The sequence below is a fragment of the Cyprinodon variegatus genome, unplaced genomic scaffold, assembly GCF_000732505.1.
Source record: "Cyprinodon variegatus isolate N-32 unplaced genomic scaffold, C_variegatus-1.0 Scaffold1048, whole genome shotgun sequence".
Lineage (NCBI taxonomy): Eukaryota > Metazoa > Chordata > Actinopteri > Cyprinodontiformes > Cyprinodontidae > Cyprinodon > Cyprinodon variegatus.
Genome location: NW_015151501.1, coordinates 169,557 through 183,837, shown reverse-complemented (window position 1 = coordinate 183,837; position 14,281 = coordinate 169,557). Strand labels below are relative to the sequence as shown.

The following is a 14,281-nucleotide window of genomic DNA, read 5'->3' as shown; positions in this document are numbered from 1 at the left end:
ATTTTTTTTTTTTAATGAAGTTCTTATCTTTTAAGAGCTTTAAATTAAGTTCATGCTTACTTTTTTAATAAACTTAAGGCTGAAACTTATTTCAGCCTTATGTCTATTCAAAGTTTTCTTCTGTACAGCTCAGTATTTTGCAAATAAAGCTAACTAAAAATCTTCTGTATTTAATTAAAATAGGTTACATATTTCTATTTTTTATACTGTGCAAGGTAACAGGTTGTTGTTTTTTGCTTCTCAAAGTACTAACATCTCTCAAAACTTCCTCACAGAGGAGTGTTGACCTAAAATGTGTTATTGCAAAAAGACCCGTTTTTTGCCATCTGATCGTCAGTCAGTGGTTTACACAGAAGTGTGAAGGTTTTATCCAGATTTAATTAAAACAAATAAATGAATGGGAGTTTGTGTCACATAGCTGAGAGATAGTTTAAATAATATGACTTAACATTTACTAATCAATACATTTTTCTGTAAGATCATTTCAGACATAAAACTTTATAAGATTAAACAAATTTCTTGTGTTTTTCCCAGTTATGTTCAGTTTTTCTTTATTTCTGACTAGCAGTGATATCTAACAGCCACTTTGCTTAAACGTCTGCAGGTTCGCCGGTCTCCACTCCCAGCCATTCACCGCTGCCTCGGACACCCACCACCTCCACCCCTGTCCACAGCAAGCAGAGCACCTCCTCTGCTCTGAACAACCCATACATTATAGTTGATAAACCTGGCCAGATGATCAGCATGGCGTCCTCATCTGCTACCTCCACAGGTACTTCTCCAGCTCCATGCCTGTGTGATAAAAACTAACCTTGAGTGAAATTGAAAAGCAGGGTCTTCGTTTCCCACATAGATGGAAAAATGTGCAGCAAAATTTGTACTAGGAAGCAGAAAAATGAAAAATAACTTTTAGACTTTCTCTACACCTTTCCACCAATGTTTCAGTCTGCTTTCTTGTTATATTCATGTTCTTTGATAGCCCTAATGCATGTTATCCAGATGGATAGGTGGATAAGTGGTTACCATAGTGACTGATTTGTTTCATGACCAGATAATACTGGATATGGCATTAAGTTCTCATCAGGTTTTTCACATAAATGTTAATCGAAGGACAAAACCTCTGTCTGGCTTGAAAAAGGTGCCTATTTACTGTGCACCCAGAGGTTTTTACATGGTCGTAGATATTGAAAACACTTACTCATCAAAAAAAACAAAAAACAATGTGGAGTTCTTTCCCCTTCAGTTTTACACACACTCAGCTGCTCCTACGCTCCATCTGTTAAGTGCACAGCTAAGGCAGATCTGGGAAATGGATCAGATTCCTATTAAGCACTTTATCGTCCCACTGGACAAGTTGGATGGGAGTTCTGTAGCTGATTCACAACGTGTACTTATTTATTTTTTCTACATACATTACATAAAAAGAAAAGTATTTTTAGCGGATAAATGTACCTGAATGTAATAACCTGCGTGAGAAACCTCTGTTGAAGCATATATGCTAATCATTGAGTAACAAAAACTTCAGAAGTCCTCCCATCTACATTCGTCTAATTCAATAAAATGCTGTCAATATGTGCGTTATTACACAGGAACATCTTCTGCCAAACAGACTCAAGGCACTCGCTCTCCTGCACCTAAGGTTCACACTGGCACTCTCCTTTCATCGGGGGTCAAGGTGAGTTTGTGACCTTAAAAGCATTCGGTGCTGAAACCTCACATCATCAATGGTGTTGTTATCAAACCGTGTTTTATTATTAGAAGTTGGGTTGCTATGTTCAGCAGATGTGTGCACCTTGCCAACTATTAAAATAGGACATCCTCCTAGGAGTCGTGGCGGGGGGGGTCTTTCCTAGCAGACCTGGATATCTCAATGTCATAAGAAGTATCTCTCACTGGATGTTGTCAAATTACCACTTCTTATTCTCATAATGCTTTATAGTGGTGATTTTATTTTATCTCTGTTTTTCAGTTCTAACATCTGCTAGCAATTGAAACACATGGCAACATATGGAAAACATAAAAGAAAATGTTATGAATAAATAATGATGCTTCTACAAAATTGCTTAGTGCATTAAAATGGGTTCCTAATTCTCGGGAGTCTGTTGGAAAATTGAGTTTTTCCTCACACCAGTGAGAAGGCATCAGATGGTATATGATATCTGTATAAGTACTGATTCCTGCATGTTTCCAAATGGTTTTAGTATTTTAGCCTCCTGTGATTTTTGCCAAGTGTGGCTATAGTCCCTCTCTCATTGTGTTCCTTGCAGGTTCTAATCAAGCAGGAGCCTGGCGAAGTTACAACACAGCAACAGCAGATGGTTTCCACAGTAACCAGCCAGCAGCAACCTGCTGCTGCTGCAGCCCACCAGTTTGTCGCAGTGAAAGGAGGTCACATGATCTCCATGTCGAGCCAGAAACGGGCTGGAGAGGCCACAGGTTCCACAACTAGCAAGGTTCAGCTTCATTAACATAAAAAAGGACCAATTATTCCTCTGAATAAATGGGCTTCATAATTTCCAAGTAAATAAGAGATAAACTGAACTTGCTCTCCTTGTCTTTAAAGGTGTTGGGTATTCCTGTGAGCTCAACTCTTCAGTCTTCAGTGAAACAGGTGGCCATCAGCAGTGGACAGATTCTGGTTGCAAAGGGCAGCCCATCTGTCTCCAAGGTGATGGGAGGGAAGCAGGTTCTGGCTCAGGGAGTGGCTAAAGCCATTGTCAGTGGAGCTGGCAGTATCACGGGTCAGCCAGGCGGCGCCAAGGCTGCTGGTGGCTCAGGCGGCAAGAGTGGAGGTCAGAGTTCACACAGGCTTATTTTAAATGTTCAACCTAGAGATGAACCCATCTGAGCTCTGTTGCATTTTTTTAAATTTATTTTTATAAATTATAAATTGAAACGTTAATTTAAAAACATTCAAAATTTGTTGATTCCAGACTAGGATCCACTTAACCTGGCAAACCAATTGGTGATGTATAGCACTTGGGTTTAGTTCTGCACATTATTAAACTGGGTCTGTTCAGGTTGAATCAGTACGGACTGGCTATAAACAGATGATCTGTTACTGGTCAGATACATTCAAGCTGAAAATCAGCTGATTTATCACCAGACCATTTCTTTGTTTGTGCTTTTCTAAATAGAAATGTACTTAAAACCTGTTGCATATGATGCTGTTATCCATAAATATTATGTACATGTTGTCTGTGTAATAGAATATAAACATAATATTTGTGAAAAAAAACACAAGGCAAGTAAATATTTTGTATTTTATTTATTTATTTTATAGTGATGGCTACTCTTCAGCTGCCAGCGAACAATTTGGCCAACCTGGCCAATTTACCCCCAGGTACCAAACTCTACCTAACCACCAACAGTAAGAACCCATCAGGGAAGGGAAAGCTGCTTCTCATTCCACAAGGTGCCATCCTCAGAGCCTCTGGGGCAAGTAAGACAAGTTGCGTCACTGGTTTGTATATTTCTCAAAATAAAATGAATTAAAATCTGTTTTTCTGTTGATGATTCTTTAAAACCTGGAAATAGTTTGAGCTACGTCTCAACAACATGAGGCTATCTATACCTGACAGCAGGAGATGTTTACCGTTACCTGTCACTGTTTGTCATCATAGATAAAACATCCTATTTAAAGCGTAAGATATGTGAAGTAATGAATGTTTACCTGATTCAGTTGATGCAAATGTGACTGTTTATTTAGGTCACCAGTCCCAGAGCGGCTCGTCAACAAGTGCAAGCGGCTCTCAGAACTCCTCATCCTCCTCATCTTCAAGCAGCTTACCTTCCAACCTCTCCTATACATCTTATATTTTAAAGCAAACCCCACAGGTGGGTTAAAAAAAATTTATTTTATTTTTTTTGCAGAGGAAACTCTTGTCTTTTTTTTTTTTAAATGCCATTCATGGTCTATATAAAGGTCACTTATTTGTTCCTTTGTATCTGTGATCCATTTAGCACACTAGTGTTGCAGAACCTTTTGTTAGATTTTATTGTTGTCTCTCTAAAACAGTTGCTGTTACTTAGTAACGGACTGATTTTGGTAGTCTGGAAGAAATGGGTTCTTAATTAAATTCTGCCTTAAGGCATTTATCTGGTTCTCAGCTTAAGCAGGTTATATAATGAACATCTGCTCAACTTTCACTGAGAATTTCAATTTTTTCTTTTTTAAAACACAAATTGCTCTTCTCCTAAAGTCATTATTTAGACTTATTTACATAATGATAGTAGAAATAAAGTTGTAGTGCATACTTTATTTGACCTTAATTATGAAGTGACTTGAAATATTTTTATACCTAAACAACTTAAGTGTGCCATTTATAGTCAAACAAATCTCCACTTATTGCACAAAATTAACTTCAGTTTTCAGTTGTGTTCAGTTAACTAAACTGCATCCATTCTGAACCTGAACTGTCTGATCTCTTATTAGAAAAGGAAGTATTTTGATTAAATAATTTTTTAGGAATATTTTGAAGGGGGGCGTATGACCCATGTACAGAGGCCTTAGTCCTTGACGCGGCTGACCCAGGTTCAAATCTGAAAAAAGCAGGAAAACCAAAGGTTGAAGTTTACCAGTTTGGATAGTTTAAGAACTCTGTAGCTGATCAAATCGGTGCTTTCAACCACAACTCATTAAATAATTGTGTTTGGCTCTCTTTTCCATTTTTTTTTTTTTTTTTTAGGGTACGTTCCTGGTTGGTCAGCCATCCCAGGGATCAGGGAAGCAGGGGAATTCCAGTTCGGCCAGTCATTCAGGATCGTCTGCAGCTACCTCCACCCAGCAGGCTATCCGGGTGACGGCTGGACAGAAGGCGGCCATCTTGGCTCAGGTGGGGATAGAAAGCTTGTCTTGAGGTCTGGACAGGTCAAAGGCAGATGTGCCTCATTCAAGCTTGTTCAGCTTCACTTGGAGATGATTCAGTGGCTTCATGTAGATTTTAGCATTCATTACATGTAACTGGATCAAAGCTGTTTTTCATTCTTATTTTTCTACCCAACTTAAAATAAAAAAGCCTACAACCTTGTTTTCCCCTTAGATTAGATTAGATGAGCTTTATTGATCTCACAGCGGAGAAATTCACTGGTCACATATTGGCATATTAATTAAAGAAGGTGCAAACAAGGAGGAAAAAGGTGCATTAAGGATAGACAATATATATACAGTATATCAAGGTATATACAATATATCAAGATAAATAAGGATTAAGGTGCAAGTGTATGAAAAACAAAATAAAAATAAGAAATAAAAAAATACAAGGGAGTAACACAGAGATTTGAGGTGTGATATGTACAATCCGGATGGCTTATATACAGGTGGATTTACTTTTACATTAAAGTGTATTAGGTAAGGAACAACGGTGAGGTAGTGGTATGACTATTATATTCACATATAAACATTTCAAAATGTTTGCTCATGTTTCTAAGACTGGAATATTATCTTGATGAATGTACTATTCTTTTGTTTTGTATTTGAACTCAATAATTTGCTTTTGCTGAGTTTTTAAAAATTTTATTAGATTTGTTGTGACTTTTTTGTCTATGTACCACCTCCCATTTTGTTTATAATTCAAGCATAATGGAAATAATGTGTGTGATGTTTATTTTTTTGCCATGATGGGCAGGTTGTTGGCAGCTCACAGGGTGCACAGTTGAAGCTGTCAGATGGTTCTGTGAAGACATTATCAACCCCAGGAGCAACTCAGATGTCCAAGCCGGGTACCACCACACTGAGGATGACAGGCGGAGTCATAACAGCTGCCTGCTCAACCCCCGTCAGTACAGCAGGAGCAGCAGCAAATCAACAACAGGCATGTCTTTTTTTAGCCTCAATCATGGAGCTCAGCAGCTGTCTAATTAAGCCATTTTTTAACCAAACAGCTGGTGCTTTGAAAATTGCCTTTAAATGCTNCCAAACAGCTGGTGCTTTGAAAATTGCCTTTAAATGCTTCTTATCTCAAAATATTGTCAGTTTGAACAGATTTAAAGAACAAAGATTTTAATGTAAGGTAAATATTAGGCCTATTTCTTTTTTGCCTGTGTAAAATCACCTCTCAAAATGCTTAAAATGTCATTTGTATCAGGTGTGAGCTTCTGCTGCTAGGATACAATGGGTGTCTTAAACCACTATAACCACCATATAGGGGCAGTGATTTCCAACCTAGTGGTCCACGAGTGCATTGCAAGGAGTACATGAAAATATTTTATTTCTCAGGTAGTAAAATAAAATAGCTTGGCTGGGCTCTGTTTTGCTTTGTGATGACCCAGTTGGATAATTAGCTTTTATCAACCAAGAAGTACTTTTTTCTTTGTGTTCAGCTTTGACATGTATCAAAACCAAGCAGAGGAAGAGACTGGATGTAGAGAACAGCCTGGGATCAGCTGTTTTTGACACTGAGCTATCAGAGCTCATCAAGCAGCTCAAGTGTCTCCATGAAAACAAAGTAAAAGTCATTAAGTCAGTTTGACTACATGTTTGTTCCCAATTCATCAAGTTAAAATGTGATTATAAGGGAGTTACTCAGAGGAGTTCCAGTTTTAATAATATGATTTTATTTTTATATTTACTTCCATTCCTTACTAACTTCTGGGCAACATGTTTATGTTGTTTTTTGTTTGAGGTGAAAATAATTCAATTCCTAAGAATTAAATTCTCAAATTGAAAGATTAAGTTAAATAGTTTTTGTTTCATTTTCAGTTATTTTATGTTCCACTTTTGGACAATCATCAATACTTTTGACTGACAGGAATGCTCATTGTAAGACAAAATGCCCAAAGGGGTACACAAGTCAAGAAAGGCTGGGAAACGCTGAAATAGGGCACTATATTTACGCCATGTTAAATGAGAGTCTGAAGGTCTAGTGGATGAAAAAATAGTGGACTCTAAATTTCCCACAATGCACCTTTGCAAAGTAGTGATCATCCATGGTCACTTGATGAGTAAATACATCCCGTAATGCTTTGCGAGAGCTCTCACAAAGTAATCATGGGATTTTATGTGGCAGTGGTCCGCTGTCGCTACCTGACAGCGGGCCACTGCCACATAAAATGACAAATAACAAAGGGGGCGCAGGAACCGTGCAGGGAGGCGGAGTTACGTGACCAACAGGGAGCGAAAAGTAAGTTAACTGAGTTCACTATAAAGTCCACTATATAGTCCCCGCTCTATATAGTTATTGAGGGATTTAGGGGTTAGGGCGGATCTTCAGACACAGCCAATGACACACTAGCTAAATAAAGCAAACCCAAGTTCAGAAGATTTAGATTATATTGGCTAAGTGTTATTGTTGTGCTCAAAAATATCCCTTATGATATTAATATGCACAATGATATATTGAGGACATGCTTTACAGGCCTCATAAAAAACAACCCAAATGTGGCGTAACATGCAGCAGGTTTTTGTGGGTGGATTGTCTATTCAAACCCTCTTTATGGGACCAAGTAGGTCTTTTGTCTTTGAGAATTCCATAAAAGCAGTGACCTGATCAGCGGAGCTCTCTGTGTTGCACAGCTCTCACAGTGCAAATGTTAAACACAAATAGACTCTTTTTAGGCAGAGAGTCTGTCCTTCACACTCAAACTATTAAAGGTATATACTTTTAAAACTAAAGTGTGTAGGGTTTTTTTTTTTTCTTACCAAGTATCTATATTTGGTGCAAATGTTTCTTACTACCGTATTTTATTGTGTAATAACTGGTCTATTCATAATCTCCTGAAAACACGGTGCCCTTTGGTTACATTATAAACCTTATAAAGATTTACTAAAAAGGTCACTTTGATTTCATTAACTCCGCTTATCACTCAAACTACAGCAGGACAAGTCTAGGGTAGAAGTTTCTGCTTTATACACAAGCTGCCCTCTTGGTGACAATATCGTGCTTTGATATATGACATGGTGGGTTCTGAATATTTATAACACCGTCCATTTCCTTTAGCTTCACTTCAGGTCATGCTGCCTGTAGATAAAGCCATCTCTTTGCCATTTATCGTGGTCAAATTAACACATTAACATGTCGGTCGACAGGCTACAGTTTTTTTTTTTTTGCTCAGTGTTTAAACTTAGGTTTACTGTAGATAAAAATCTGCTAAAATAACTTCATACGTTTTTTTGTTTCATGCTTTTAACGTCCGGGTCTTTGTACAAAGATTAATTAAAGTTCACTTTAGTTATGAAGCTCACATTGAGCTAACCAAATGGGTTTAAAACTTTTAAATATAAGAATTGAATTTAGAATAGAAAAAAAAATATGTGATTAAAATGCAAATATATTGTTTGAATAAAATCAAATATAGGGGATCATTGTGTTAGAAAATATTTTAAACCAACTGAAGAATTGGAAAACTAAATTCCCTCCTGCTATTTAAAGCTATCTTATTCTAGTCTCTTCACTGAGCGACTGTAAGCATTCAACGTCGTCCTTGGTGCATCAATAGTAGTCTGTTTAGTCTTGTCTGCTGGAGCTGAAGACGCCAGTGAAGACAGGAGTTACATTTTCATGTTTGCATAATCCAGTGACTAGACAGATGATTAAATCTGTTCTAAAGTGCATAATGGTATTCCGGTCTCTTCTATCTACAACAGCACAAGTTTGCAAAAGCAGATGCAGAAGTGCTTCAACATCTAAATTTAAGATCACACACTAGTTTTTTGAAGCTATAATTGAAATAATCCAGATTGATGGTGGATGTTTCAGAGGAGATGAACATTTTTTATTCTTTTAATGGGGAACTGTTATTCAAAATTGAGGTTTTGCACATATTTGTACTTCCATTTGTGTCTTTATCGCTTCTTGGCTGTTTTGGTGATACGTTCATGCTTTTGTGGTCAGTTTCTATTTATTTATTTTGTATCTGTGAAAACAACTTTTCAATTATTTTATCACCGGGCACTGCGCCTAGAAACAGCAAAACAAAACAATAATATATAACTTTAAAATAAAGGAAATAATCAACTGGCATTAATGAATTCTGGTATTATGCATAGAACAGACAACTAAAGGTAAGCGTGATGCTAATTCCTTAGGCATGCTTGCATTCATAGCGTCTTATTTTTCTCTACAACAATCAAAATGCCTTCTAGAAGTATGATATACAATCAAACACTAACTTTGACCTAAACCTTCAGATGTTTCTAGGCAGTTGAGAAGATATAACAGGATAGTTTAAAGGGGAACACTGTTTTTTTTACATTGGGCCCTTGATTTTATGTTATTACATCATGTTCTACTCACCAATATCAGTCATACACACTCTGCTTTGTTTTTGAAAAATATAGATATAAAAAGTATAACCTCGGATGTCTGCGGGACAGTGATTTACCTACAGGTTATGAATGCTGGCGTACCATAAAGAATAAAGTATGAACAGTTTAGTTTGTGCCTTCAATTCGTTGCCCATAGGAAGATAATACTTGGATATAACAAAACCGAATGTCTTTGGAACAGCTCCAAATGACACAAAACTAATATGGGTGAGTAGAACATGATGTAATTACGTAAAATCAAGGGGCCAATGTAAAAAAACAAAAAAAAAAGTGTTCCCCTTCAATGTAGCGGAAACTTGGCTTTCAGTGTAGTGCTGGAACTTTACGGTGGTTCATAAGAAATTCGGCTTCTTCTTTATCATTCAGAAACCACTTATTGCATCCTTGCTGGTTGGGCAGGAGGCTCCACTTGTTCAGCCTCTGGGTTTGACTGAAGGCAAAATAAGTATGGTTTTAAATAAATAAAATAAACTGTTTTTGGTATTGAAGCCAGGCCAATGCAGCACCCCAGTCTAATTCTCTCCATGAAAAACGATCAAACTGTGGTCAGCTCTGTCAAATGTTGCAATACCATCTAGAAGCATAAGGTTCACGCTGATCTCTAAAGCAGCGGCTAAAAAGATGCAATTAAGATATATTTTGGTCTTTTGAGAGGAAAAGAGTGTTTGGAGTTTGGTCAGGGGTTTACTCAGACTGATGGAGGTTGATTAACTAACCTGATGATTTCTGCTTTTTCTGCAAAGAAGAGAAGAAAGTTATTACAACTAAATATAAAAATATATTTAGTAGATTAAAAAAAATGAATAATTGACGATTATTGTATTTCTATGTCCTCACAGGCTGCTGATGGTGGAAAGCCTGCCTCTCAGCCCCACTCACTCCTGGTGTCAACCAACCAAGCAGCGGTCATCAGCGCAGCAAAAAACACCAGTGCTACCGGTTGCAGCAGCCTGTCCAAGGCAGCGGTGGCTTCTTTGGTCAAAGGAGCTGCCACAGTGACCAAGAGCGCCACTGGATCAACTGGGGCGGTGGTGTCGCTCCCAAAAGGGGTCACAAACATGCCTGTCGTCAGCATGTCCAAAGGAGCTGGTGTGGGCACCGTGGTGGGTGTTCCCAAGAGCGGCGGATCCTCTTTAGTTCCAGCATCGTCGTTAGTCAGCGGGGTGGCAGCTGGAGGAGGAAAGACAAGTGCCGCCCTCTCAGGTTAAAACGAAAATACCTTGATCAGGATATTCTGAGCTGCCAAATTTTTTTTGCATATTAAATAAATATTTGTTTTGTTTTTGTCAGGCATGTTGAAGATTCACTCTGCAGGCTCCAGCTCTCAGCAGACAGTCCTAACTATCCCTGCTAATCAGCTGAAGCAGCTCGGAGTTGGCGCTGGCTCTGCCGGGCTCCAAACCATATTTATGCCTGTTGGTAAAGGTGAGGCATTGTTTGTTGAAAACAAATAATACATCTTACAGATGAGAAAAAAAGAATGTGAACTTATAATATTCTTATCAGTTATATTTTTTTGTTATGTTCTTTACAAGTTTACAAGCAGAAATAGTTTAAATTCAGACAGAAATCCAGGCGTTTATATAGTCTTTTATTGTAAGGTCATTAAGCATTACAAATTTACCAAAGTATCTACTGCTATCTAAAGTTGTGTTTTCTTTGTGTATAGTGGTGTCTAAAGGCCCAGTTTCCAACAGTGCTTCCTCCTCCTCTACATCCACACCCCTTGGAGCTGCTGGAGCTTCCTTAAGCCCTGCCAGCCAGATCCCACTATCACTAGTCCCACCTCTGGCACAAGGTAAGAGGAGCCCATCCTCAGTCTAACCTTGGTTCTCCTATCAGATCACTAATTAATTAATCAGTATAATTACAACTTAACATTAAGTAAGGTCATAGAATCAATTATCTATATTTCAGGGCTTAGAAGTATAAAATAAGAAAAGATTTCCACAAAAACCCTATATTATTCATAGTTAGGTGTGAAGTTTATTACCGTTCATTGTTGTCATTGTGTTGTCATTCTGGCAGAGGAGTTTATCAGGCTTTAACACACAAAACTTATAATGAATAGGATGAAACAATCCTAACAGTTGAAAATTAAGGCTTCTCCTTTATGTCCTGGCATAATTATCCTTTCAAAACTGCCCTGTTATCGTTTCTTTAGAAAAAAAAAGCAGAATGCTCCTTTGGTATATTACAACCAGCTAAACTTTATGGTTAATTTTATTTTTTGTTGTTGTTTTTATTAGAGGACAAAAGCAGAGATTAGAAATGGACGAAAAAGAAATGATGAATTTATTGCTATTGATACTGATGTGCTTGTTGCAATAATTACTTTTTTATTATCACCATTATGATATTATCTAATATGTAACTCTGTTACATTTGGTTCAATTTAATTGTGCAGGGCGTGTTTCCTTTGTTTACCATGTGTCTCTGCTCTCCTGTTGTTTCCACAGTGAAAACGGAACCCAGTTCTGGCCCAGCAGTCACAGCTGGTCCATCCACCCCTGTTTCTATGCCGGCTCCATTATCGTCCCATGTCCCATCTGCAGCTGCTGCTGTTAAGCAGGAACAAGGAGCAGATACATCCGCACATGATCTCATCAAGTAAGGACCAACAGATTTTATTGTTTAGTGACACCAATTATGATTTCCTATCTCCGCTTCTCCATTAGCATGTAATCTAGACGAGGATGGGCTGGTTCAGTCCGGTTTGGTTTGATTTTCCATTTAGTAATATCTCAATGGGGCGGGATATTTGATTGCAAGGTGACTCTACAGTCCTTTAGTTTAAAGGTGATGTGATTTGCAGAGACACAAACGCAACAAGAGCCTAGACTGCTGCTCTATTTATGGCTGTTATCAGGAACCGGAGAAAAAGAAGAAATCCAATGAAGGTTGTGGGAAACTAGATCAGCACCTTGGATATGTACAGGAGAGAGAGGAGCCATTTGGAATCAGTGACAGGATACAAGCTAGAGGGAATGTGAATTTAAACTAATACTAACCAATGCTATTGCTATTAGTGCTCATATACAATAGACCCAACATAACAAATCCAGGATGCTTCATCTAGCTGTCCACAGCTCTCTTGATCTCCTCTTTTACTTTAATGGAGCAGAGGTCCGATGTGTGGGTGTCTCTAAAAATCACATCAAATCAGATTTTATGGCCTCATTGAAACAAAAGATCCTTCTCTTATGTAAAGTTGTCAGTGCTTTTCTGATTGCACAACATTCAAACAAGCAAAACACAGAGTTGTTTCCTCAGCCTGCCCCCTTTGCATCCTGTCTCTGCTGTCAGCTAATGGCGAGTCAGTTGCCATTTGCTGAATGTACTCAGTCCTCAGAATCGCCCGGCTCTTCTGTTCTAATTTTTATATATTTGTTATGCACCATTTTGGTCAAGGCTCTGCTTATCCTCTGCATATCTTCACAGCTAACTCTGGTAAAGTGTTTTGGCTGAAGCACTTTGACCTTCATTTGAATTTATTTGAAAAAGAGTTGACTAAAATTCATACCTTCACAACAGGAGGCAATAACATCCACAATAAAAAAGCTTTATTGCTCATTATGATAGCCGGCATATCACCCTCACTTCTGGTGTAAACACAACAGTGCTGCATGAATTGAACTTTACTGCTGCAGCCTGTGATAAAGTTGAGGCAAACACTTGTTTTTTTAAAATAATGTGTAGATTGGGAACTTTCCCAATCACAGCTTGTTAAAAAAAAAAGTGCTAGGTAAAGCGTTAACACTACCAACAGAAACAAGCCTGTTTTATTGGATAATTGAATACAAGGAGGATTTATTTTTAATGTCAAAATACTTTCTGCAAACAGATGTGCAAACAGTGGTGTGATGGGGATATTCCCCAGTAAAGATTTTACCACTAACTATATAAAAAAGCTAATCTCATCCTGTAGACAACCCTGTTAGATGCCCTAATGATGTAGTAGATGCACCATGTTGGTTAGATAGTTATGTGAAAAACTACTACGCCAACAAATACAACTATTCTCTACTATAAAGATATCATCCGCTGTACCTTAACTTGAGTAATAGTTTGTTATGAACAATAATGGGGATGGGGTCTTAGACTGGTCTCAACCTGTTTTTTTTCCTGGTCTTGGTCTCATTTTGTTCCGTCTTGACAAATTGTATCAAGGCAGGTTCCAAACTTTGTCGTATTATACAAAAAGACATGGAAAAACTCATTTTAATCTTCACCAGGAGACGCACATAACACTGAATGTGAATCAAACACAACATTAGTGATCAGAGCACAGCTGGATCGCACCATCTCACACTAAATAGAATGGTATTATTACAAATGATGACCAATTTTGATGTGAGAAAGTTTATAACATTAATTTGATCTTTAAATGTTGCCCTTTTTGATCCATTGCTTTAAAAAAGGGATAATTTAGCTGCAGTCTTGCTTTCAGAGTACACGCCTGATGTCTCACCACCAAATATGTCCTCGGTTTAGAAAATAATTACATTTGCTTTTCAAAAGGATAAGGAGGTTGGGGAAACAGAAATAAAATATAGTTTAATATTCTCCCTCTTGTTTTATTATACATTTACTTTGGATATAAAGGGAAACTAAGCCCCTTATTTAGATAAATAAGACAACGTAATCTTATTTTATCCTGCAGGAGGGATTCAGCACTTTGGCCAACAAAATAAATAAAAAGAAATGAGATATAACAAATATGGTCACTAAACACCAGTCCAACACTTTCCTGGGGTATCAGTAGGCTATCGTGGCATTTTTTGAGATGGGCATTGTGTGCAGCCCCTCCCCAAGGCAACAATCTATTACTGTCTTACTGTTTTCTAAAATTCATAATATGACTATTTTAAATGTAAACCAATGAATTAAGTATAGAGAAGGTGTATCTGTGTTAGTTGTTCTGTGACCATTAGTTTAAAGGGATAGTTCGGTATTTTTGACATGAATCTGTATGGCATCCCCATCACCAGTGTCATGCAATCACACTGACTTACC

The 14,281-nt window shown here is 37.7% G+C and overlaps 1 protein-coding gene across 1 annotated transcript in view; it reads left to right on the top strand.

The window, feature by feature from the left end:
* yeats2 (YEATS domain containing 2) overlaps positions 1-14,281 on the top strand; it is a 32,496-nt gene that overhangs the window by 11,772 nt on the left and 6,443 nt on the right. Inside the window, exons 12-23 of the mRNA XM_015399814.1 lie at positions 605-772; positions 1,590-1,675; positions 2,268-2,453; positions 2,564-2,792; positions 3,284-3,442; positions 3,710-3,837; positions 4,689-4,835; positions 5,628-5,813; positions 10,105-10,468; positions 10,556-10,690; positions 10,935-11,063; positions 11,725-11,875. Coding sequence (XP_015255300.1) covers positions 605-772; positions 1,590-1,675; positions 2,268-2,453; positions 2,564-2,792; positions 3,284-3,442; positions 3,710-3,837; positions 4,689-4,835; positions 5,628-5,813; positions 10,105-10,468; positions 10,556-10,690; positions 10,935-11,063; positions 11,725-11,875 — 2,068 coding nt within the window. The remainder of the gene's footprint in view (positions 1-604; positions 773-1,589; positions 1,676-2,267; positions 2,454-2,563; positions 2,793-3,283; positions 3,443-3,709; positions 3,838-4,688; positions 4,836-5,627; positions 5,814-10,104; positions 10,469-10,555; positions 10,691-10,934; positions 11,064-11,724; positions 11,876-14,281) is intronic.